This window comes from Cydia fagiglandana, chromosome 3, assembly GCF_963556715.1.
Source record: "Cydia fagiglandana chromosome 3, ilCydFagi1.1, whole genome shotgun sequence".
Taxonomy (NCBI): Eukaryota; Metazoa; Arthropoda; class Insecta; order Lepidoptera; family Tortricidae; genus Cydia; species Cydia fagiglandana.
The window spans coordinates 12,556,265-12,583,354 of record NC_085934.1 but is presented as its reverse complement, the minus strand read 5'-3'; the positions used below and the strand labels follow the sequence as shown (position 1 = coordinate 12,583,354).

The window sequence follows — 27,090 nt, the reverse complement described above, 5'->3', positions numbered from 1 at the left end:
TCTGCGGTAGCCAGATCCCGGTAATCCGTTCAAGGGCCGCCGGCGTTATGACATTTTACACTTCCAACCTGGAGCATAGGTCCCGCTCTTGCGACTCCACTCTGGCCGACCAATCAAGGCAAGCACAGAGGCGAGGGCCAGATGACAGGGCCCTCTGGAATAGGGGTCCGCGGTGTCGCCACTCACCGTCAGCTCGCCACAAGCTGCCCCCGCGGGGTTATTATTATTATTATTATCCTAAACTACCCTAGTAGGCTACTACGAGTTTTTACCTTTACCAAGCTAAGATAAGGTCGATAAAGAAAGAGTGATCCTCGTGTATACAACTGCGTTTGTCACATACGCCAAAAACATGTATGATAACTGATAATGATATCACACCTTTAACCTATTTATAGTTATACCTTATCATATCTACATTTATCATGCATCCGGAAATCGCATTAGTGGGATAACCGCCTAAGACGCTTTTAAGCTGGGAAGCAATTCAACTAGGTAGTTTAATACAGAGACTGCGACAAAGCGCCCGGTATTAGGGACATTTAATGAAGAATTGTGTAACGTAGGCAAACTGAGAAATTTTATTTTATTTATAGAAAGGCATTTATTCATAAGGTAATGCCGAAGCCTTATCAGCCGGCCTAGCCAAGGTCACAATCGCTATCGCTTCGACAACGAAAAGCAATATGTCTCTCTATCACTCTTCCATATTAGTGCGACAGTGACAGTTGCGTTTCGATCGCTACGGAGCGTAAGCGATCTGCATCTTGGCTACGCGGCCAGCTCTTTTGACGCAAAAGAAAAGTTAAGCGTTGTGAATAACAGGGTTAATAGCCAGTGTTGGGCATTCAAGAATAAAATCATTATTTGAATAAGAATTTCTAAGAATAAAATCATGTTGATTTTATTCCCGTCAAAATTATTCAAATAACTTTGGTCGGGAATAATTCGTATGTGAAAAAATTGAATAAGAATAATCTTATTCTTAATCAAATAAATGTAATCATGATTTTATATTCTAAATAATATTCCGGGATTAAAAATCTAGTCTGAGTGCCGTTTAGGCGTTACGTATAGATAGAAGTAAATAATAGTAGTTTTTTCTCTAATTTATATCGATTTTTATGGAATAAAATCTTACAAACTTATTGTAATTGGTATTGGTACCCGTATTGCTTTTAATGTGATAACTAAATCATCAGGTACAATTCAGCTGATCTGATCGGATGGTGGATAGCGGAACTCTTGACTGGCTCACTGTACCTAAAATAATGTAATAATTAAAAAAAGATGTTTTTAAAGGTATGATGAGAAATGGCTCGATATGGTGTATTCCTATTTCTCCCCGCCGGGCACAGATGTGAATAGGCGCTTCATATTAATTATTCCCATATGTCCCCGCCTCATGTATCGCGGCGGTCACGTGGGGTAGGAACAAATGGGGAAAACACTCATGATTTTTTTGTTTCCGAATTATATTTAGTAGTTTCAGAGTCCGAGTTACTAGAGTTAGACCAAGAAAAGTCTGCAACGATTTTGATAGCCCGTCGCATTGCAAGTGTTATTTTCAAATGTCAAACTTCTATGAAATTATGACGTATAAATAACACATGCACTGCGTGGGCTATTAAAATCACTGCAAACTTTTCTTGGTCTAACTCTACCGAGACTTATGGTGTTTTTAAAAGTCCTTCTGTTATTTAATATTTGCATTTATTATTAGACGGAAATGAACAGTAGGCATTAAAATCGTTTGACATACCGCCTGCCGCACGTGTTTAGCAAATGCTGACAATTCACCACGCCACGACTTAATCCTAATTGTTATTGCCAATGAGTAATAAATGACGGTCTCAAGTGGAAACACGCCAAATAATACAATTCATGCTGCGACCTGCGACTTTCTGCAAATCTAGCGATAAGCGTAGGACTCTTTTCTTACCTGGTGTAATTTACTATCTCATTCACTTTCCGTAGGTGTGAAAGACATATCATACGTAAGACCTCAAGGATTAAGGTTGATAGGAATAATAAACTAAATATATACTTAATACGCAAAGGAATATACCATCATAGAATATCGCAGTTTACTTTCTATGGGCTGCTATTTAACTGATCACCAGATTTAATAAAATTTAATACCAAAAAAATCTACTTTACCACCCTAAAATAATGAATGATCACCAAAATTATAACACCATTTTAATGTGAAATGATTACCAATTTTATTACATTTTACTATCCTATTAAAGGAAATGACACCAAATTAATCATTATTAACCCAAAAATTGTAAATAATTACCAAATTTCAAACCCCAATTTAATGTCAATTGATAACCAAATTTTTACATCGTGCTATCCTATTAAATAAAATGACAGCAAAATAATCATTGTAAACTCAAAAATAGTAAATGACCACCAAAATTAGAACTCCATTTTAATGTAAAATTATAACCAAATTTTTAAATCTTGCTATCTTATTAAAGCAAAGCAAAATTTTCTAGTAGGTAGCATTTCGTTTCTGTATGGGTTGCAGTTCAAACCTAACCTAACCCACTTTTCTAGTAGAATTTCGTTTCTGTGTGGGTCGGAATTCAAACCTAACCTAACCCAGTTTTCTAGTAGCATTTCGTTTCTGTAAGGGTCACAGTTCAAACCTAACCTAACCCACTTTTCTAGTAGCATTTCGTTTCTGTAAGGGTCGCAGTTCAAACCTAACCTAACCCACTTTTCTAGTAGCATTTCTTTTCTGTAAGGGTCGCAGTTCAAACCTAACCTAACCCACATTTCTAGTAGCAATTCGTTTCTGCAAGGGTCGCAGTGTTAACCTAGCCCACTTAACTGATAACAGTACAAACCTAACCTAACATACTTTTCTAGCAGCATTTCAGTATGCCTACCTAAGTTATGTGGTGCGGGGTACGGGGGTTGAGCGGGAGGGGCTAGTAATTTTGGCATCATTTTACTTTATTTGGTAATATGTATAAATTTTTTGGTATCACAGTGGTTTATTTAGGTGAAAATATCGCATTTATTTGGTCTTCAAGATTTGGTGATCATTAATGATTTTTGGTAATCATTCAATATATTTGGTATTCGAATACAATTTGAAGTGCAGTCGTAATTAAAATGGTGGTACATTTGTAATTTTAGGCCTTATTTTTTTGGTGTTCAGTAATTTTTTTTGGTAAGCATGATTTTTTTATTTAGGGTACCAAAGTATTTTTTGTGGGGTGACATATTCGTTCAATCGAAAAAGCCCCTTAATAAAGAAAAAAAAAAAAAAAAAAAGTATTTTTTGGTGGTCATTATATTTGTAGCCCTTTCTATGTAGCATCATTATCAAATTATTATCACCGTTTCGAAGGCACCAAAAAAATTTACTTATCTAGCACAATAATATCTTTTTACGCTAAACAAATTCAAATCAATCCGACCATTGAAAAGGGGTGAAATTCATTTTACAAACTATAACCAATTGTACCACAAAAGTTAACTTAATTCAGACTAACATTTTAATTGAATGAAACGTTATTTAAAATAATCCTACAACTGGAATAATTATTCCGTTTTTTAATCTTAATTTAAAATAAATGTGACATGAATTATTCACTTTCATTTTATTCTAAAATAATGAGTGCAGGAATAATTCTTATTCAAATCGATTGGAATAAGAATAAAATTTCTGTTGTTATTCTTATTCTTATTCAAGTTAATTTTTGCCCAACTCTGGTTAATACGTTGTTACAGGAAACCTCAATGGTTATCGTAGAAAACGGCGAAGAGATCGTTAAAGTTAACAAAATGCAAATGGTCAACGGAGGCAGCCAGCCACTCAACGGTAAGTTTATACTTATACATATTTTAAACCCTATAAGTAAGTAAGTAAACTCAACAAGATGCTATCAGTGCTGAATCTAAATTTATATTATGTATATGTACCTATATAAAAAAAATCAGTCTATATACGTCCCACTGCTGGGCATAGGCCTCCTCTCATGCCGCTCAATATCAAATGATATTTCAGTAATCAGTAATTAGTAATTTCTTGCTTTCAAAGGTCCAATTAGGTCTTAAGTACATTAGAATGGTGAGCAAGCTATGAACCTAAGTAAATAAGGCACACCAAATTAAGTAATTTCGTACATAAGTTCCGAAAAACTCATTAGTACGGGCCAGGATTTGCACCCGTGACCTCCGGATTGAAAAACATTACAAATCCGGATTTGGGTCAAACAGAAAACTGTGTTACGTCTTTCCTGTAGACATACACAAGAGTTAAGGGGTCATCCATTAATTACGTCACATGAATTTCTAGGTTTTTTTACCCCTCCCCCCTCCTTGTCACACTTGGTCACATTTGGCAAACCCCTCCCCCCTAGTGTGACGTCACATTTTTTCTACGAAATCGCCAAATCGAATTAAGTAAGTACCTAAGTATTATTAATATTGTATCAAAATATTTTTGACGATGTAAATATTAGTAATTTTATAACCCAAAACTGATTAGGAAAGAAAATTAAACGAATAAAAACGCTTATCGTTTTAAAAACTTGTTATTTAAATGTACAGCGAATAAAATAATTTAAATAAATTTTCGGTTACTGTGATGAAGTTAAAATGACGTCACAAAGTTTGCGTCTCCCCCCTCCCCCATCTCACAATATGTCACATTTTCTTAACCCCCTCCCTCCCCCTAAACGTGTGATGTAATTAATGGATGACCCCTAAGGGCTATAAAGGTTAATTTTCTTATTTAACCCTTATATCCACGTGAAAAGGTCCTCCTTTTATTTAGAGAACTATGATAAAATCATTACTTACATGCCCACAAGCTGTTAACTATTGCCCACAGGAGAGAAAACTAGTGTGTTCGCGCGAACTGTACATTTTTCTTATATTTATATCCCTCAACTCTCGTGTATGTCTACAGGAAAGACGTAACACAGTTTTCTGTTTGACCCATTTACATTTAATCTCTCAATAAATTTAATTGGCTTAGAAAAAAATAACACTATTTCTACTAATGTTATAAATGCGAAAATATGGTCTAGTCTCTGTCTGATTGAAAAGGTTATGTCACGGAAATCATTCTACGCAGTCAGTGGCGGGCAGGAGCTAAGTTAATACAATCCCGCCCAGCGCGGTAACTTTGGCAGTAGAGTTATTATTAGCGTAGATATTTTTGGAGCTGACAGTACGCATTAGCGAATGAATGTTCATCTAAGGTTTACCCATACCAGGCGTGTCTCACTCCGCGATTTCGTCGCTTTGCTACAGGTAGCTAAAAGAACATCCGTTCGGCCCCAATTTTGGGGTTTGCCATAGGCCGCGCGTGGCGCTGTCGCTACCTAGCGGCCATATCTGTGCTGATCGTAACAGACGCGTTTTGTTAGTGAGTGAGTTTTCTATACTTAGTACTATTATTTATTCTGTGCCCATACCCATATACATAGGTACATAGGTAGTACCTATTTATACATATGGGTATGGGTAAATCTTAGATGAACATTCAATTCGCTAATGCGTATTAGGTACCTGCCGGCCTAGCCAAGGTTACAATCGCTATCGCTTCGACAGCGAAAAGCTTTATGTCTCTCTATCACTCTTCCATATTAGTGCGACAGTGACAGTTGCGTTTCGATCGCTACGGAGCGTAAGCGATTGGCATCTTAGCTACGCGGCCTGGTCGGACATTCAACTTCACCGCTAGGCGATGCAAATGAAAAAAATCGATAACACGCCGAGAATTGATAAAAAATCTCATAAACTATTGTACTACAGCGATATTATATAAATTTTAGATTAATAGCTACCTACGTGAGCTTAGTCTGAAAATGTTAAAAACTACAATATTAAAAACCTCTCTTTTAGCGGATGGCGCTGGGCCTAACATACGGCGTTGCATGAATAAGAGATTTACTTCGGCAGGATTGGTCCTTAGGACCCAAAGATGTGGAGCCACCGAGATTTTTGATGTAAATTTTTAGGGGGGGGGGGGGCTCTAAACTTGATCTTGATAACTGTATCATTTAAGCTACTAGGTCAAGTTTGGTATCAATTTCCTATAAATCGGGGGTGCCGAATTAATTTCTGATATCATAATGACACCATTCCGAAGTAAAAACACATAAAATATGAAAAAAATACTTTTTTTTAAATTCCTCTTCACGCTTAAACTGCTGAACCAATTTAGTTAAAATTTGGTACAGAGATAGTTTGAGTCCCAGGGAATAACATAGCATACTTTAAATCTCAATAATCATCCCATAAGGGTGTGAAAAGGGAGGAGGAAATTTGTATGGGGATTCAATAACCGCTGAACCGATTTAGATAAAATTTGGTATAGAGATAGTTTGAGTCCCAGGGAAGAACATAGGATAGTTATTATTCCAAAAAAAAATACCTTAAAAATGAAAGGTAAGGTGTAGGATTGTATGGGAAATCAATAAAGCTGAACCGATTTCGATGAAATCTATGTCTACATCTTTGATTAGTTGAAAATGATACTAAACTTGACTTAGAACCTAAACTTAAAGAATTATTAACCCCAAACGTCGCAGACGCTTAAACCCCCCCCCTTAACTTACGAGTCGGAATACTAAAATGACGATAGTATGTAAATTTTGTCTCTTATAGTAAAAATTACAAATTTTTTCCGGTTCCGTACCTCAAAAGGAAAAAACGGAACCTTATACTTATAGGATCACTCGTGCGTCTGTCTGTCTGTCTGTCCGTCTTTTCACAGCCTTTTTTCTCGGAAACTACTGGACCAATTAAGTTAAAAATTTGGTACACATATGTAGATTAGTGACCCCAAGATGCATGGACATGTAACGTAAACAAATGAATTTTAAACATGGGGGCCACTTCTGGGAGTAAACAGAAAGTTAAAAAATAAAGTATTAAAAAATTATAAAAATTTTTTTTTTAAATACATAGGTTAGAAGTTATTTATAGGTAGCCAATAAATTACCCCCCCTCCCCCCTTTACCTCCGAAACTACTGGGACTAAAATTTTGAAAAAATATAGGTACACAAAATAGTTCTTTGGATGACAGGAAAACCTATTAAAAAAAATGTGCAGTCAAGCGTGAGTTACACTTAATATACGGAACCCTTGGAACGCGAGTCTGACTCGCACTTGGCCGGTTTTTATTTTTATAATCATGTGACTTCTTTAATCCAGATATTAAACCGGATGTTTATACATATTCATAATTATAGCGAATTATTTATTTATTTAGCAAGTTTGCTTATGAAGATCTGTAGAAACATCTAAATTAATAAAGCTTAATGCGAGCTAAAATATAAATTAAAACTCGAGCAATACCTATAACCATATGTATTGGTATGATCATTATGACCCTGGTTCGTTTAAAAAAAATAAGTTGTCTATTATAGTATTATCGATATTTTCAAGGTATTTATACTTTTTGTAGACGGTTATAAACGCCATTTAATCTTTATTGATATGTCCACAATCCACATGCACGTTTTTATTAGAGATGCAACGGATAGTTGTTTGGCCGGATACCGGATACCGGATATCCGGCCTGGACATTGGCCGAATATCCGGTATCCGGCCGCCGGATATTCGGCCGGCGGAGCTATACCTACATTTCGGTTTTTCAGGGGCGCATTCTGCAGGTTTGACCTGTTTCCTAGTAAACGTTCCCGCAGACTCATTTCTAGGTTCGAAATGAGTGCGCGTGCAAGTCAGTGGAATGATTAAATTGTTTTAAAATAATAAACAAAGTACGATTATGACCGTGTCTGTTTCTTAAATCCAATTTGTTTACTCCGAAATCAAGCAATGTTACTATCCGGTATCCGGCCGGATAACAGGTCACTATCCGGTATCCGGCCGGATAGTAAAATAATGGCCGGATAGGCCGAATACCGGATAGTAACCGGATATCCGGTGCATCTCTAAGTAGTTTTTATATACCTAAATAATCATCACGTATCATGTCTCACATTATAATAACCCTAAAGCCTAAGTTATCAAAGTAATAAGATAGGTAGGATAGTTTTGGTATTTACGCACAATTTTATAACTAAATACCTACGACAAGTCATATATTTTGTGAGATAACCGATAACCGACGTGAAGGCGTAAGTATATATAATAAAATTAAGTGGAGATTTCGGACCCACTACCAAGATAACCAAGTGAACTATTACGTAGTTAGTACCTACTCGTATATCTAATGGTTACGTTTACCTACCTACTTAATCCTAATTTCGGCCGAAAGAGTTGATTCTGTAGGGCTACCGCCAATACCGAAAATCGTCAATTGCGGGGATTTTTCTCTGTCACTCTAATTACGCCTTCATTGGAGTAAAAGAGAAAGATCCCCGCAATTTGCGAATTTCGGTTTTCGCGGTAGCCGCCCTGAAGATAGGTATGTAGGTATCAACCAAATGGCTTGAGGTAAGATAATCCTTCGTTGTAAAAATAGATTTAGGATTAAATTATATTATTTTATTTTTTAGTGTTTGGGCACATTCAATTATTGGTTACATTGATTATATTATCTGCTTACACATAACAACAGTTTCGAAATGTACATCCGAGTAAATATGCCTATTTTATCTACAGCTAGAGGTCGAACGGAACGACGAAGTCATAAGTCACGCGTTGATATGAGATAAACATGATTATTGTTTCTCTGGTTCAAAGTGCCTTCTTACGCAGCACGAATGCCTGCTGAAGTGATGGCTTTATTTAATTGGCTTAATGGACAATGGGTAATGCCTGTTGAAGCGATGGCTTTATTTAATTGGCTTAATGGGTAGCTAATTATTTTATTAATAAAATTAAATAATTAATCATGTTTTGCACAACCCGTACCAACGTTATTATGTTGTTGGACATGGTACTGGGACCTCTAAACTGCCGGGAGCCAGTCTTGCAGGAGACGGTCAGCAAAATAAGTGCGAATTCCACCCCCACTAATCCCACTATGCATTACATATAGGCAGAGATGTCAAAAATACTTTATAAAAAGTATTTAAATACAAAATACAAATACTTCCTTGATAATACTATTTCAAATGCAAAATACAAAATAGTTTTTGAATTTGTATTTAAATACAAAATACGAAATAGGTATTTTCAAAATACTTTGTTAAAATACAAATACTTTGCGATAAAAGGTACTCTGAGTAGTGAATACCTAGTCTGATTTAAAAAGTATTACTCGGAATTTCCGAGTTGTAAAGACTCTTTATTCTTTAAAATCAATCCTCTATCTAAAGTGCAAATTTCTAGTTGTTTGCTCATATTAACCGGTAGGATGTAGGTATGGATGATGGTTTTTAACGGCCAACTTTTAAAGCATTAATTTGTAATGTTTTACAGCTATTATAATGCCTCTCGTTAGTGTGATGAAAACGTCTCGTTTGTGTTTCACCAGGGCAAAAAGTTTGTTCTCCTCTCGTGCCTTGAAACCCTCGCAACGCAACACTCACTTGCTACGCTTGTAGTCATGTGCGACGTTACTAAACAGCAGATTCAACAGTTCCATGTTAAAAAAATGAGAGAGTTGCCAGGATTGTCACATCAGAAGAGATTGTAACTCCTACCTACATTACGTACCTACTATAAAGTGTTTTGTATTTTGAAAATAGAAAATAGGTCCCAAAAACTATTTCAAATAAAATAAAAAATAGTTTTCTTCAAAAGGTATTTAAATACAAAATACAAAATAGGTATTTTGCATTTTGTATTTGCATTTTAAATACAAGTATTTCAAATAAGTCACATCTCTGCATATAGGTACCTATACCAGCATAGGGAGATATTTCTCTATGATACCAGATAGGTCTAGTCTAATCAATTATAATAATCATCATATTTAATGTCCACGTAGATCGGATTCTTAGCGTGTGGAACGTTGGCAAATCCACTTAATATTAATGAATTGAAATCTAATTAAGTACCTAGGTAGGTACTTTCCTGCAGGTAATAAATTAATTTATTAAATATTTTGTCTCATGGCCACATAATTGCGAGTAATAATGCCAATAAATATTTAATAACGAGTGATTAAACAGATACACCGTGTTTTTTTAACTCCGTTAATTTCGGGTTATGGCTAAGTAAGTACATGTAAGAAAACGAAATTGCATATTTAATTTACATATTACCTATATATGTATATTAACCCAGCGGTTCTCAACGGTTCTCAATTTGGTGACGGAACCCTGTTGGAAAGCGAAATATTTGACGGAGCCCCAAATTAAATATTTTCGTTCGTCACTGTCGACCAGATATATATACCTATACAAGAGCTGGTTTCTTTTTCTTATTATTACAAGTATTTTCGCGGAGCCCCAACAGAGGCTTTGCGGAACCGCGGAACACACTTTGAGAATGACTGTATTAACCTATATCTGGGGGCACGGCAGTGCCCCCGCCAAGACGATTATGTATTTCATAAAAGTACTTAAACACGGGTATTATATTTAACTCAAATAAACGATTGAAAACTTTGGCATATCAATATCATTTAAACATCAATCATCTGAAATAGTACTTCCGTTTAGTAGAAAATATATTAAACCATACTAAACTCTAATCAATGTGTAAAAAAGCCCTAAGGCAAGTGTACACGCTCGTAGAGACCTTATAAGGACCTTATCAAGTCTCCTGTTCCATTCTAATCTGAACTTTGTGTTGACAAAATAAAATTTCATTTTGCTTGGCAAGGTTAATTTGACGTATGGGCTGCTAGAGGATAAGAAAAAAAAACACCCATATTAAGTAGTATATTCAATTTAAAATTGGTTCTATAATAGTTACTTTACTACTAACATACAATACCTAGGAAGTTAAAGCTTTTTTTCATAATCCATAACTCCCGCGGGTACATATATTATAGGCCTTTGTCCTTTAGCACCTACACCTGCTTGAAATAAGATCTTTTTTGAGCAAGTGTGATGAAAATGAATTTTTCTGGTTTATATTTATAGGTTTAAAAAAAGCGCGGCAGAAACATGGCAGAAACATATTTGTTTTTGTTATTTTCAGTCTATTTAGGTAAATTTGATTTAATTCATAGGAAACAAGCCTCTTAAATGGCTCCTCTACACCATGGGCCAGCGCCGGTCACTTCAAGGGACGCAGCCATGCGGTAGAATGAGATAGAAATATCACTTGCTCCCTCTACCGCATAAATGCGTCTCTTGGAGTGGCCGGCGCTGGCCTATCGTGTAAAGGAACCAATAATTTGCCTCCGATCCGTCCAGGTCCGGACCAAGTGCTGCCCGCGGACGACTACCTCACCTGGATCCCGGAAGGGCGCGTGAAGCTCCGCCTGGCGTCCCGAGGGATCGCCGGCGAGACCCCTATATCGGTGCCGGGCCTCCTGCGGCAGACCGCCGCCAGATATCCCGACAGTCCCGCGCTGTGTACAAAGAAAGATGGCAAATGGCACAAAATCACATATAAGTAAGTGTTCGTTGTTGGAAAACTCTAAACGGGTCTACTATTATGATAATACTATTTTATTTATTCTCTGCTACTATTAAGGTGCTTAAAGTGCAGGTCCGATTCAAAGTAAACTAAAGCTGACCACTGACTAACAATCCGCCGGACGATATCGGCCGGTCAGTTGTTCGGAACTGCCAAATTTTTGTTCTAACTGACAGGCCTACACCGTCCGGCGGCCTGTTAGTCAGTGGTCGCCTTAAGAGCTATCCCCGGAAAAGTATATAGGCATAATTATAGTTGGTCAAGCAGAGCTTGTCAGCAGAAAAAGGCGGCAATGAAAAATGTTAATGTTTACTCCATCGCTTTCATTTTACGAATTTTTATAGGTGGCACTACTGATGTTCACGGTCGGGTGGCACCCCTAACTGGGTGACACCCGGGGCGGACCGCCCCCGCCGCCCCCCCCCCCCCCTAGCTACGCCACTGAGAGTACATATCGAGTGACATCAGCTCACATCAGCTCAAAAGAGAGCATGCTTTGTCACTAGATTTTTTTTTAAACCTGGGTAGCATATATTAACAATATTTTTTTATTTAGGCAGTACCTAGAACGAGTCAGGACAGTAGCAAAAGCATTCCTCAAGCTCGGCTTAGAGCGATTCCACTCCGTGTGCATACTTGGCTTCAACTCAGAACAGTGGTTCGTGGCGGACTTGGCAGCTATTCACGCAGGGTGAGCACGAAATCTGATGAAATTTCCATTCACCTGCCTTTATTGCTTAGCGAGGCAATAATTAGAAACCATCACACAACAAGTTTCCAGCAACATATAGTAAATCGGGGTTTTCCATTTAAAGTAGTACACTTTCCAGTTTTAAGGCGGATTAAATTGTGTGATCAAATTAAGTGGTGTGGACGCAGACGCGAATTTGGCTCGCCGATTTCGACCGCCGATTATATGGAGATTGGCCCCAATTTCATTTCTGATAAAATTTTAGGCCTTTAGGTCTACAATTAGTTGTAATTAGTTAAACAGCGACTTTTTAGCGATTTAAACTCACGATCCTTGACATGCGACTCCATCCCATCTTCCTGTGCAACAACGAAAAACAATCTGTGCAAACGGGCGATTTTAGAATCAGTTTAAAGCGATAAAAAGAACAGAATCGCGATTGCATAACAATATTTTTGAACCAGACATGCAAACCTACTTACTACGAAAATGACCGTGCGTGATGTTTCATAGGAAAACAAATAATGAAGCTATTACCTTTATTAGGGGTTACGCAGCGGGTGTCTACACGACCAATTCTGCTGACGCATGCCTGTATTGTCTCGAGAAGTCGCGAGCGAACATTTGTGCGGTACAGGACAAAAAGCAGTTGGACAAAATCCTATCAGTCCGCCACAAATGTCCGACGCTCAAAGCCATCATACAGTGGGAGGGCCCCGTTGACAGCTCCATACCAGGACTATACAGTGTAAGTGTTTAGTAGTTGTTACTTAAATTTTGACACATTGTCTGTGTCGATATGCGGTGTTACCTTGTGTACATGCAGGTACCTAATGTTTTGGTCTTTTTATACGAACATTTTAAATTTATTTTGTATCGACTAAACCACCTTGTTCGCAGTGGGAGCAAGTATTAGAAATAGGACAAAAGGAGCCAGACGGACCGCTAGACCAGATTCTGAAGAGTCTCGCCGTCAACGAATGCTGCACTATCGTCTATACGGTAAGACAAGTACCTATATCTACATCATTATTCCCATCTCAAAGCGCTTCCAACAAATCGCTTCGATTAATCTTAATCCAATGATGGCTTCTCTCTTCCATCAATTTTGCCTTTGGACACCTAACTAATGGACAAATTTAATCTATAGGTAGAGCGTAACATAGGCGTGTTCAACATTTCCGATACGATAATCATATTAAACTATTTTTATTTTCAGTCCGGAACCGTGGGTCCCCCGAAGGCCGTGATGCTCTCTCACGACAATCTGACGTGGGACGCGTACTCCATCTCGCAGCGAGTCAGCGATGTCCAGCCGACAGTCGACACTCTTATCTCCTTCTTGCCACTCAGCCATGTCGCTGCTCAGGTGATTGTCATTTCGCTTACAATAATTTACACATTACAGTCCATCTGTAAGATATTTTTGCTATCGGAATATAGGTATATAGTCTTGTACATATTTACCATGGATTTCCGTAAAAGAACCCCGGATTATTTCATTATTTGTTGTGATCTCAACAGATATTTTTACAAGTTCTGCATAGGCAAAGTCGAAGTCGACCTAATACAAACTGCAACAAAATTTCTGACCGGTCGTCAAAGTATGCCTTAAATACAGTTTCTGCGTATGGAATAAAAATTCCCTACAAAGTTCGTAAAATCATACCAAATATATTACTAAAGTCGACATGTTTCACATCACAAATTACGCGATCAAACATGTTTTGTTGACCCTTTGCATAAGCAGGTTGAAAACCAGTTTTTTGTATGCCTTGATGCAAAATGTTATTTACACCATTGTCAAAGAGCAAAGTCCTGAATAACTTGTATAGTAACAAGTTTTAATGACGTATAGATCAATTCACCAAAATCGACTTGAATGAAATAAAACTAAACGAATGGTATATCTTATTGTGACTGTGACGTATGGTCATATAAGGGTTACTTTTTTACCATTTTGGTACCTAAGGAACACTTAGAGCGCCTTTGGCCGATTTTATTACAGATCACTAATTACAACCGTAATGTTTTTATAATGAGCTATTAATATTATTTATTATGTGACATTTACATTAATTGCATCTAAATGTCGTTATAAAAGCACATAGGACTGTTTCCATACATTGAATTATAGTACATTGTAGGAGAGGACGGAAAATCGCTAAAAGATGGACGAGTGAGTTCGAGGGCCGACACGTTAGTGGAGGCCCTCGAATAATACGAGTCCATCTTTAGCGTTTCCGGCCGAGGCATTACATAGTGCTTTTCACGACTACTGCGAGGAAATAAGAAAACATTTGCATAACTATAAGTACTAGCCCGCGATTTCTCTGGTAGCAAATTACTAGCCACTGCCTGTACTGTCTCTTGAATTTCGGTAGGCGTAAGAATATCATTTTCTTCACTAGAAGAACTCATTTTTATAGCGAGCGTAGATACGCGTTTCTTATATTTTTTAGTCAAACATAATTTACACTATCCAATTCAGTAGGTATTTTCAGATCCCGCCTTTTTTTACCACTTTTAAGAGGCGTTTTTCTGTTATTTGCTTCAAACCGACTCTAAAATTAGAAGCGTTTTTGCTAATAAAACCACAAACAGCTACAAAAGTAAAAAACGCCTTAAGCGTGAACTGAATGGATAATTGTTAAAAAAAAATGAAGTGAATGGTTTTGATATTTCTTTTTTTTTAAACAAGAAATTGGTGCTATAAATAACCTAATTTTATTTTTGAAGGAAAAGTTGCGCAAAAAAAGACCTTTTATTGATTTTTATGTTTTTAATGATACTCATTGCTGTAGCGAACTGTCACCAATGACAGATGATGACAACAATGAAACATTGTAGTAGTGGTGCTTCAGGTGCTACAGCTATTGCCTACTTTCCAGCTTGGTTTTAGACCATCTATTGCCACATTTCCGAACAGTGGCGTGAAAAATGTATTTATAAAACATTATTTGCTTTACTGAATACAATATGAGAATAAATAAATTGCAATGATTATATAATAAAACAAAACGATATTAAAAGGTTAAAAAGGTATCATTCGATTATTCTTTACTTACACTTACAATGTACAATTCCTATCCGATAGACTACCGTTTGTCATGCAGCATTTGGTACAATCTGTTATAGGAATATGAACATTTTCATTTTAGGGCGACTTAGGTTTGTTAGGCGAGCTTGGGATATTTTACGGTAGCAGAATACTTTTCCCCATATGTAGGTGTATTCAGTACAAAGTACAAACAGCAACACTCCTAACTGTACATCGGTGGAACTTATTATTACATAAGGTCCACCGATGTACATCAGTTAACAGTGTGGGCGATAGTACAGTCACCCGCAATAATATATTACTCTTAGATGGCCGCTAAAATATGTGACACGGTCTTATGGCTCTACAAATAAGATCGTGTCAGATATCTTTGAGGCCTTCGTTGTATAACATAGTATTGCAGGTGATAGTACATCTAATTCTTTTCATAACGTTGAGTGATGATTTTTTCACGTTCGGCTGACTCTCGTCAGCTTTGTCGTCGTTTTAAGCCCGCGTTTTAACAAAGTAAAACAAGCCTAACTACCTATGTATATCATAATGGGAATTGTCGGCAGGTGGTGGACATTTACGTAACCTTGATGAACGCCGTGACGGTGTACTTTGCGCAACCAGATGCACTCAAGGGCAGCCTGATTGACACAATGAAGGATGTTCGCCCTACCAGGTACGTTATTAAACATTGCGAGGAAGTAAGAGCGCGAGTGTGGCAAAATTGTAACTAAACGCAAGAATATGCGCAACGCGATATAATTGCTTTTATACTCGTAATTATGTTGTATAATATAGAACCTGTCTTAGTAGCAAACGATTCGACGCTTGAATTACCTATTTACAAGTTTTTATCTAGTTTTAAGTACTTGTCCAGGTGTGCTTTAGGTAAGTATTTCAGAATATTGAAAATATATAATTTCTATATTTCTTATAATTTCACTAAATAAATAACAATTGTCTCATGCAAAATTTTATCGATTGATAAAATCAGTACGGGTGAAGACAAATTCGTACTTCAAAGTTTACAGCTGATGTAGATGGCGTTGTACGGCTCCGTACATTGTGCGGTAACTGTGGCTGTCAAAAGTTGATGTTTAACAATCCAATGACCATAAAACATGTGACACAGTACAGTTTCATCTATTTTACTTGTCAAAATAAGGGTCATAGCACACATAGCACGATTACTTAGGCTTTACATCTCATCAGTGGCGTAGCTAGGGGGGAGCGGCGGGGGCGGTCCGCCCCGGGTGTCACCCATTTAGGGGTGCAACCTGACCGTGAACATTAGTAGTGCCACCTATAAAAATTCGTAAAATCATCTAAAATTAAAGCGATGGAGTAAATCCTGAGCTATTTAACATAAATTACAATTACTCTCTTTAAATATATTTTACAATTATGATTGAATTTTGGGGTGACACCCACACAATTTCCGCACCGGGTGCCACCCATCTCATCTACGCCACTGCATCTCATAATAAGTAATAACTTTGATAAAAGTCACAAATAAGTAGATTTTCACACTTTGCGTCGACTGTGTCAATTATTGAACAGGTTTATCTTGTAAAGTGGGTAATCAGCTAATCAATGGGTTATAGATGAATAAGGTCTAATCTATCGTCTGAACAATAGAATTGATACCATACATAAATTATAAATTAGCCGACATCTTGATTCTTATAGTAGATAACTATCCTATTAATGAATCGTCCAAATACGTCAGAGACATTTAATTAACAGATAATCTTAAGCTTTAATTATTGTACGATATACCAATTACACATAAAATTATCGTTTCCTAAATAATATCAGTCACCAAAAAAGGTCATTGACCAATTTAATAGACATTAATTCTACACAGACTTTGCCGTGACAAAATGAGGAAAACGTGTACTATCACAGTAGGTATTTTCCACTTCAGTCTGTACAGAGCTAGTTCAGATGGACTCTACCTACCTACCTACGACCTACCTAAGTAGGAATTTATACAATAAACAATAATATGCATTTTTATTGGAAACTATTAAAATTAATTAAATACCTACTAGACGTACATATATAAATTATTTATTGGAAATACGTCCTTATAAATTACTAGCTGTTGCCCGCGACTTCGTCCGCGTGGAATCTTATCTTCAACATTTTACATCTTTAGTACCTATAATTTTTATATCCAAGCAATGTTGAAATTAAGTACTTTTCTTTTTTAGCAAGTTGTATGAATTTTTAAGTCAAGTGGATTTTGATGTTGGTTGCTTAAATTACTTTTCTTGTATTCTCATAATAGGTACCTATGCCCTTATACAAAGATTCAAGTTCCGCACTCACAAAATATCTGATCTCCATACAAACTTTCAACCCCTTTCTCACCACCTTGGGGGATGATTTAAAAAAATGCTTGAATGTTTTATATTTAATACCTTTTATTTTGAAAAAAGTTCAAGTTCCTAGGTTAAAATTAAATTTACACCCCAAGACGAACTTTTATCCCCTTTTTAACCCCTTTAGGGGTTGAATTTCAAAGAACGTAGCAATTACTTTTTTTTGTAATCGGCTATTATGCCTTTCTAAGAATTTTCAAAGCATTAGTAATGGATTCAAACTTTGAAAACCATTTCAACCCTGTTAGGGGATGAATTTTACAAAACGCTGAAATTACTTTTATTGTCTTTTGATAGTATCCCCAAATACAAAGATTCAAGTCCCGCGCTCGAAATAATGTTTGATATCCATATAAACTTTCAACCCCTTTTTCACCACCTTAGGGGATGAATTTTCAAAAACGCTGAAATTAGTTTTCTTGTATTTTAATAATATATCTTTTAACGAAGTTCCAAATTCCTAGCTTAAAACAAAACTTTAACCCCATACAAACTTTCATTCCCTTTTTAACCCTGTTAGGGGATGAATTTTACAAAACGCTGAAATTACTTTTATTGTCTTCTAATAGTATCCCCAAATACAAAGATTCAAGTCCCGCGCTCGAAAAAATGTTTGATATCTATACAAACTTTCAACCCCTTTTTCACCACCTTAGGGGATGAATTTTCAAAAACGCTGAAATGAGTTTTCTTGTATTTTAATTTAAAACGTTTTTAGAAAGTTTCAAGTTCCTTGCTTAAAATAAAATTTGCACCCGCAGACGAACTTCCATCCCCTTTTTAACCCCATTAGGGGTTGAAGTTCCAAAAACGTTGCAATCACTTTTCTTTGTAATCGGCTATTATGCCTTCCTAAGAAGTTTCAAAACCATTTGTAATGGATTCAAACTTTCAACCCCTTTTTAACCCTGTTAGGGGATGAATTTTACAAAACGCTGAAATTACTTTTATTGTCTTCTAATAGTATCCCCAAATACAAAGATTCAAGTCCCGCCCTCGAAAAATTTTTTGATATCCATACAAACTTTCAACCCCTTTTTCACCACCTTGGGGGATGAATTTTCTAAAACGCTGAAATTAGTTTTCTTGTATTTGAATTTGATACTTTTTTACAAAGTTTCAAGTTCCTAGCTTAAAATAAAATTTGCACCCGAAGACGAACTTTCATCCCCTTTTTAACCCCCTTAGGGGTTGAATTTCCAAAAACGTTGCAATTACTTTTTTTGTAATCGGCTATTATGCCTTTCTACGAAGTTTCAAAGTATTTGTAATGGATTAAAATTTTCAACCCCTTTTTAACCCTGTTAGGGGATTAATTTTACAAAACGCTGAAATTACTTTTCCTGCCTTCTAATAATATCCCTAAATACAAAGATTCAAGTCCACCACTTGAAAAATTTTTTGATATCCATACAAACTTTCAACCCCTTTTTCACCACCTTAGGGGGTGAATTTTCAAAAACGCTGAAATTAGTTTTCTTGTATTTTAATAATATATCTTTTTACGAAGTTTCAAATTCCTAGCTTAAAAGAAAACTTTAACCCCATACTAACTTTCATCCCCTTTTTAACCCCCTTAGGGGTTGAATTTCTCAAAATCGCTTCTTATCTCTTGTACACTTTATAAGTGCAATCTGGTGTGCAAATTTCAACTTTCTGGCTTTTGTAGTTTCGGCTCTGCGTTGATGAATCAGTCAGTCAGTCAGTCAGTCAGTCAGTCAGTCAGGACACTTGCATTTATATATATAGATTATGAAAATGGTTGCTTCGGCTCTAAGTTACTAAGACCTAACCTATCTATATATGGGTGGAGTAGCGTAACTAAAATTTATTCTCCAGTAATTTCACCAATTTGAAAATTGTCGCCGGTATACATTTCTAGGTTAACCAGCGACCAAAGAATGTCCAGGGATTTTAACTTTCATATCACAAAAGACAAATTTGTGACGACCGTGTTAAAATACAGAGATTCTCAGGAAGTTAAATAATAAAATAAATTTGGTTACTTTTCTTATTGCACCATTTTTAGGTACGTCTCCGTTTTAGCCATACGGTTGACTGGTAGAATTATTGAATTTTTTTAAATTTATTTTTGTAAGGTATTTGTAATAACTATGGGCCTTGTTGCCTGATTCAAATTTCTAAATAATTAAATAAATAAATTTCTATTTTATTTTGTGCAATAAAGTTTAAATAAATAAGTAACTTTTAAAATAGACTAATTGACACGTAATATTTTTTTCGACAGACTTTTAGCAGTGCCCCGGCTATGGGAAAAGATGTACGAGAAAATGATGGCCGTGGGCGCTCAGAGCGGGTCCCTGAAGAAATGCATCGCTCTCTGGGCCAAAGAGAAAGGGCTTAAGTACCACCTCGGCAGAATTGAAGGGTAAGTTTTTTTTTTCAACTAGCCTAGTTTAGTGTCCCACTGCTGGGCACACGCTAAACCGCTACGTTGGTATTTTCTCAGCATTCTGGGTAGAATGAGTAAATATTATACCTAAGGACTTTGGTCACCTCCTAACCTTAAGTCAAAATAATAAATAAATAAAAAAATACCTACTTAAGTAATTACTTATTTCTACTTCCATCACAAGAGAAAGTATGTAGGAATATTAAACTTTTGAAATGTCTGGCCAATAACGCCCAAGACAAGACATGCTCTAGTTACATCTTGCCGAAAACAACTGTAATAAACGGAAAGTATTCGTATCTTATTTCTTAGGTACCCTCTGCCCTTCAGGCATCGGGTTTCTATTAACTCTTGTTAACAATAATAACATTTTTGGCCATACCGCCCGTGTTTCACAATGTAGTTAATGTTAGGTGGGGTAAAAGAAACTATGAGGCAACTTGTAGGAAAACTAAACAGGTAACAGGGATGCTTATTTAAAGATATTAAAAACTAAATTAAACGTGGTAACGCGGCAAGTATAATGGGCACCTTTGCACCCGGTACAGCCCGCGGAGGCCTTTTAGATTAAAATATTTTAATATTTAGATATATTTTAGTTACTTTTGTATGATTATTTATGTACCCTGTATATTCTTAATAAAATTGGTTTTCTCAACGTTAATTAAAAAAAAAATTAAATGATAATCCTAAAAATAATAGCAAATTATGAAAAATATATACAGATATTATACAGATATTATACGTATAAAGGCTTTTTCTCATACGGTTTCTACGTATAAAGCAAAAAAGTAGGTTTGTTTTTCTTACCCCACCTGACCTACTACTTATAAGTAATTGATTAAGCAAAGATATGTACCGGATCTGTGTTGCAGGATTACTTATCTTTCCGCTTTATTCATAAATTATCTGTAGGTAGGTACCGTAACTGCGTTAATACACCAAAATTAATGTAATGCCCAATCTATCTATGAGGATTAGCGGGATTACGCAATTATCAATATCAGAAAATATTGACGTTCTTGAAATTGTAAATTTAATCAAAAAAAATATCCTTGTAGATAAACTATAAAAATAAACACGCTCATAAACTTTATGTATCTGATAAGTAGATATTTCTCTTTAGGGTTCAGTTGGAACCCAGACAGTCGTCATGAGATTAGTGATGGACTGATACCGGTAATTTTCCTAGGCTAGTACTTAATCTCCCGGTAAAATTTCCACGCTGGCGCTGGTTTAAGTTATTGAAATGCAAACATACAATTTGGAAATTTCCATCAACCCTACAAAGAATAAAAGCCGAATGGGAATTCAATGCTTATTATACTTTGCAAGATCTATTAGTGTCCATTCTAAACAAGTGCCTTAAATAAAATACACAGCGTAACAAATTAATTAAATTAACTAGCAAACTGGAATTCATTCAACATCCTCAATGAAATGTTATAAGGAAACGTACAAATATTATTTACCTTACAAAATTGTTATGACTAGTTCTTGAAAGACTTGGTATATTTATATTTATGTAGTTCTTCAACCCGACACGTGTTGTAGAAACGTTTGTGTTCCAATTAAATAATAATGCACTTAATTTTTGTGGTACGGCAGCGCAGTCGTTCCCTGATTCAGCTGACCTTTGTTCTAAATACTCAGGGCCTTATCAGCCGGCATGAGAGGGCTCCCCATAGAGTTCACCGCCCTCGAAATGTTACAGTATTGGTAAGGTCAACGCTTCATACCTGTTGATTTTGTATGGTGTGATCTGTTGAGTTAGCTAATCTGCACGTTTCAGTTCATATAATTTTGAATAAGTATCAATATTTCTCTCATTCATTTTAGAGTCCATATAATTGAGCAACAGGTTAAGTATTATGTTATGACAAGTATATTTGATAATTTTCCTTCAAAAACATTTTTTTAAAGGTTTCCTAAAATCATCAACTTTCCCCGTATCGAAACCTAAAGAGCCAAATATGTAAAAGCAATTTGGTTCTAAATATTATGGATAACATTTAATTAACATGCATAACTGTTATGCCTAAATGCGTATGTTTTTGTAGTTTTATCACTATCAGAGAAACACCTAATTGCGTAGAAATTAAAATTAATTCGATAGTAATTATTAGGTGTGTCAGATTAGTTACAAGCAGACATAAATTATGTTATGTGACAATCAAAAGTATTTTTAACGAATCTGTTTCAACAGTAGGCAAGTGGGACCAAGCGCTACCTTTAGGCCCGGTTGAAATACTGAATTAGAGTTAATAACAGTAATAAGAACTTTAATTAATCATCTCCGTTTATCGAATCATTGTACAAATGTTATTAGCGTAATAAATAAGCGTAAATAAGCCATAGCATGAACATAGATTTAGGTGTATTGTCTGACTCATATTACATACAAGTTTTAAATTAATATTTGTCAATGTGCCTACACCATGAAGTAGTAGGTATAGTACTGCCTCCTTCAATATTATTCATTTGAGTGGGGTGATTGATTGATTGTATAAAAACCGATATTTACATAAAAGACTGTCTTCTCTATTACGTCATATTGTGGTTATTTGAGTGATTCACCTACCTAAATATTAATAAATTAAGACAAATAACGAATTTCTCGTACGATTGCAGGCGCGACGGCATGACGCTAAGTTACAAAATGGCGCGTTCGCTGGTGTTCAGCAAAGTGCGAGAGAACCTGGGCTTGGACCGGTGCGTCACGTTCGTGACGGCCGCCGCGCCGCTGTCGGCAGACATCAAGAAGTTCTTCCTGTCCTTGGATATACCTATCATGGAGGCGTTCGGCATGAGCGAGGGTTCTGGCGCGCACTCGCTGAGCATTGATCCCAAGTAAGTTGAACGCTTTTTGCTACATACTTAAATCAGGAAAACTGCGTACGTGACGTTAAATAGGAGGTTAACGTCAATGATTCAGACCACATCTATGACCTGAAGATCTAGTAACTTACATGGTATCTTTCATTCGTCAGCTACTTGATTACTAGCAGCCCTTGCCACTACGCGAAAATGATCTGGAAAGTTTAACTTTTAATTTATGATAATTGGCACTAACATTTTTTTGATGTTCCTACATTGAAAAATTCGACATTTTGCACAAAAGCCCGTTTTAAAAATTTACAATATATATGTGAGTGTCAGGACGAATAATTAAAGCGCTTTATGGCTAAGCGGCGTGATATGAAGCATTTTTGTATCATCATAATTGATTGCCACTGACCTACATAATGCCTATTCAAAGAGCAGAGGCATTTAGAGACCAAAGTTACAAATTACACAAATGTCTTTACTTATTCCAGATTCAACCTCACATCAGTAGGCGAGCTGCTAGAAGGCACAGAAACCAAGTTCGAAGGGTCGATGTCTCAAAACGGGCCAGGCGAGATCCTAATGAGGGGTCGGCACGTGTTCATGGGTTACCTTGGCGACGAGGAGAAGACCCGCGCCGCGATCGACAGCGAAGGCTGGCTGCACTCGGGCGACGTCGGCAGGGTTGACAGCCATAACTTCCTCTACATCACTGGCAGGATAAAGGTGCGGACTGATGTTAAGGGTATCTTCGCGCTGATGTTAAAAGGGCACATTTTTAATCTTTGTTGCTGCTAGTTAACTATTTATTGCTGCTAAATAACCTTAAGTTATTTAGTTATAGTTCGTCAGAAAAAAAAACAGAAGGGTAAGATAGAGATAGACAAGGGGCGGGAGAAAAGCATAAACGCTAATGAGATAATGTTTTGGAGGCTAAAACTAGGTATGACGTTAGTTACCTACAACTATAGACATATAGACGCCGGCAGTTTAGATCTTGCACATAATCATACCATCAACAACTCTCTGGACTGGTCATGAGTATATCATATATCGAATGCAATAAAATTCACCAAACATCACTTAATTGTGTCGATGAAGACACTCACATTCTGAATAGTCCTCTTTCATTCTAACATCGTCCATCGTAAGCCTTATTACAAAGACATAAGGTCGACCTAATCAGCTAGTAAAGAGTTCGTGTTAATATGACAGGAGCTGTTGATCACCGCGGGCGGCGAGAACGTGGCGCCGGTGCTGATCGAGCAGACGGTACAGACGGAGTTGCCCCACGTCGGGTACGCGGTGCTCATTGGCGACCGGCGCAAGTTCTTATCCATATTGCTCACGCTCAAGGTAAAAAACCAATCATAATTTTATTTCAATATACCTTGTTTTGCTTTTAATATGTCAATTTTTCCAATTTTGAGACTGAAATAAAGATTCAAGTCAGTATTTTATTGACGAGGCCATATTATTTGGCATGTACGCAACAAAGCAACAGCTATAAGTATAGGTTGGCCAAAAAATAAGTGCATTATCGTTGCCAGGGAGGTTTTGGGATTATACTGAGCAACTTTTACTATAGGACCAACCCCGAAATCGCGACAAAATTGACTGTTTCATACATTTTGGGCGGTTCATTTTCTATGGGAGGGTAATATTTTTTTCGCGATTTCGAGGTTAGTCCTATTATAGTACAAGTTGCTCAGTATAATCCCAAAATCTCCCTGGCAACGAGAATACACTTATTTTTTGGCCACTCCCTTTGACGTCGTAGACAGACTCCGCACTAGCTCATAGAACGATTTATAAACCAAATCTGTATAACTGTCAAAAATCAATAGAAACCAATTGTAGCATTGTAGTGTCTTTGTTTAAAGTTTTATTGTATGATTTTAGTGTAAAGTGGACAACGAGTCCGGGGATCCTCTGGATGAATTAGATCCGGTGACACAAAAATGGGTCGAAAGCCTGGGAAGCAAAGCTACAACCCTCCGGGAGATTTCAAAAACCAAAGATCCTCTTGTAAGTAAACCAATTATGTTGATTTTTTTGTTTCTCTCATCTTTCTTACTACGAGCACACCATCTATAATTTTTAGTGTTCCGTACAAAACTTTGTTTACGGAACACTTATTTTAAATGCTGTGGGTCATAAAAAATATGACGCGTGTTATGTAATAATTTGCGAGCAAAGGACATATTCATATTTAGCATTTAAAGCTCAGTAGCCAAATTTAATGTCGTGCATATTTAGGTATGACTCCAGCTTGGTATTTTTCATAATTCGCCCAGAGACCTATAAAAAGGTCTCCTGATCCATTCTAATTTGAACTTAGTGTTGACAAAATAAAATTTCATTTTGGTTGGCAAGGTTTGACGTATTTGACGCTTCAATTTTACGTTGGAAAGGTCACGATCTATCCTGTAATTAAAGTCGATAAGGTTTTCTTAATAATCAATGTACAGTCGACGTCAAAGAGAAATTTACAGCCAAAGTAACAAAAAAATGTTTACACGACCTAAATGCTATGACAATAAAGTCGTGTAAATAATTTTTTGTAACGTTAGTCGTAAAGATCTCTTTGACGTCGACTGTACCTAACTTAGATTTATATTTTTTACAGGTGTCCAAAGCAATTGAAGCCGGCATAATGCGAGCGAACAAACAGGCGATATCAAACGCGCAAAAAATCCAGAAGTTCTCGATTTTGCCGGCGGATTTCTCTGTCAACACAGGAGAGCTAGGTAACGGTTTTATATTTCGTACGAGTTGGTACAGTCACGGGCAATTTTATGTCGCACAACGAAATGCGTAAATATTATGACACGCTCTTACCTAGCTTTAATTCCGCTTTATGTCCGACTGTGTGTAAACTTGTCCTTGTCAAAATTTTGCATAGTAACTTGTAAGGCGCTTTGAGCTCATATTTCAAATTGCAACTATCATTAAAGTTCAATGATTTGTTACATGGGATGCGTTTTACGTACTGAATAGTCGAAACGCAATGAATTCGAAGTCGCACATCCTACGTGCTCAATTGGTCATACCCAGTAAACAAACGCCTTACAAATAACTAACTAACTAACTAACTATTTTGGCTCAGCGATCCAAAGAGAATCTTGGCCTCCGAAACGAGAGCGTGCCACCTGTCCCGATCCTGCGCAACTTCCTGCCAGTTACTGACGCGAAGCTGAAGCAGATCCGCCGCCACACTGTCTTCCCAGCGATACCTGGGCCGACCCACTGGACGGCTACCAGTCGGTCGTCCCAAGAACGCCTTCTTGACAGCCCGATCCTCTCCCATTCTGAGTAGGTGACCGAACCAGCGAAGTCTGTGCGCTTTCGTTTCGCCGATGATATTGGGTTCGGCCACTAACTCCTCGATCTCGGCATTTTTCCGGATCCTCCAGGTGCCGTCATCTCTCTGAATAGGTCCCAGGATCTTGCGAAAAACTTTTCTCTCTGCTACCAGGAGCTGACCTTCTTCTTTTAGTGTTAGGGACCAGGCCTCACAGCCATACATTAGGATAGGCCGTATAACGGTTTTATATATCCGTAACTTTGTATGTTTGCTGAGAAGCCTGGACACCAACACTTTGTGGAGGGCTGCACTGCACCGCAGGGCGTTTTGGATGCGTATGTTGATCTCCTCCTCTCTGGTGTACAAATGGAATCCGTTAATTTTTCTGTATAAGTTTATTTACAAAAAACACTTTTATTTACAGGACCAACACTAAAAATCAAGCGTAACGTGGTATACGAGAAATATCACGACATCATCGAAGATTTTTACAAGGACTGATAAACAATAAACTTGATAGCAAAGCTACTTGAAGACGAGTATCTTACAGGGGATTACTAGTGAACAATTATATTTATTATTAGACAATAACAGGACTTAAAGAGTGGTGCTATTCTTATCTGAGATATAGGGAACTAGCGTGATATCAGTTGCGGGACAGCTACTTAATGAATATATGATAATACGTTGTTTCAAGACATAATATAAGAGTACAGTGAAGGAATAGGTGTATGAATATCTACCACAGTGGTGATTCGGGGTATGGAAGCAGAAGGGATTGCTCCTTTCAATTCCTCGAAGCTCGTGGGCAGAATAAACTTACCTAGGATAGGGACGTCAAATGATTGTCGACGCTAAATTAAATTATTCTTAAATATTTGCTCAAATAGGGACACGTGGTACGACTGGAATCATTGTGATGTTAAAAGTTT

General features: G+C 36.9%; 1 protein-coding gene across 4 annotated transcripts in view; it reads left to right on the top strand.

The window, feature by feature from the left end:
- LOC134680075 (long-chain-fatty-acid--CoA ligase ACSBG2) overlaps positions 1–27,086 on the top strand; it is a 37,649-nt gene extending 10,563 nt beyond the window's left edge. For 2 of the 4 annotated variants that reach the window (XM_063539099.1, XM_063539100.1), the window contains exons 2-16: positions 3,751–3,841; positions 11,257–11,458; positions 12,039–12,173; positions 12,720–12,921; positions 13,074–13,175; positions 13,393–13,542; positions 15,792–15,901; positions 19,861–20,001; positions 21,679–21,744; positions 22,657–22,875; positions 23,343–23,577; positions 24,067–24,207; positions 24,754–24,879; positions 25,481–25,601; positions 26,583–27,086. In XM_063539099.1, coding sequence (XP_063395169.1) covers positions 3,751–3,841; positions 11,257–11,458; positions 12,039–12,173; positions 12,720–12,921; positions 13,074–13,175; positions 13,393–13,542; positions 15,792–15,901; positions 19,861–20,001; positions 21,679–21,744; positions 22,657–22,875; positions 23,343–23,577; positions 24,067–24,207; positions 24,754–24,879; positions 25,481–25,601; positions 26,583–26,659 — 2,118 coding nt within the window. In that variant the 3' untranslated portion in view covers positions 26,660–27,086. The remainder of the gene's footprint in view (positions 1–3,750; positions 3,842–11,256; positions 11,459–12,038; positions 12,174–12,719; positions 12,922–13,073; positions 13,176–13,392; positions 13,543–15,791; positions 15,902–19,860; positions 20,002–21,678; positions 21,745–22,656; positions 22,876–23,342; positions 23,578–24,066; positions 24,208–24,753; positions 24,880–25,480; positions 25,602–26,582) is intronic. The other 2 variants (XM_063539103.1, XM_063539101.1) reach the window with 2 other exon arrangements.
- The last annotated feature ends 4 nt before the right edge of the window (positions 27,087–27,090 follow it).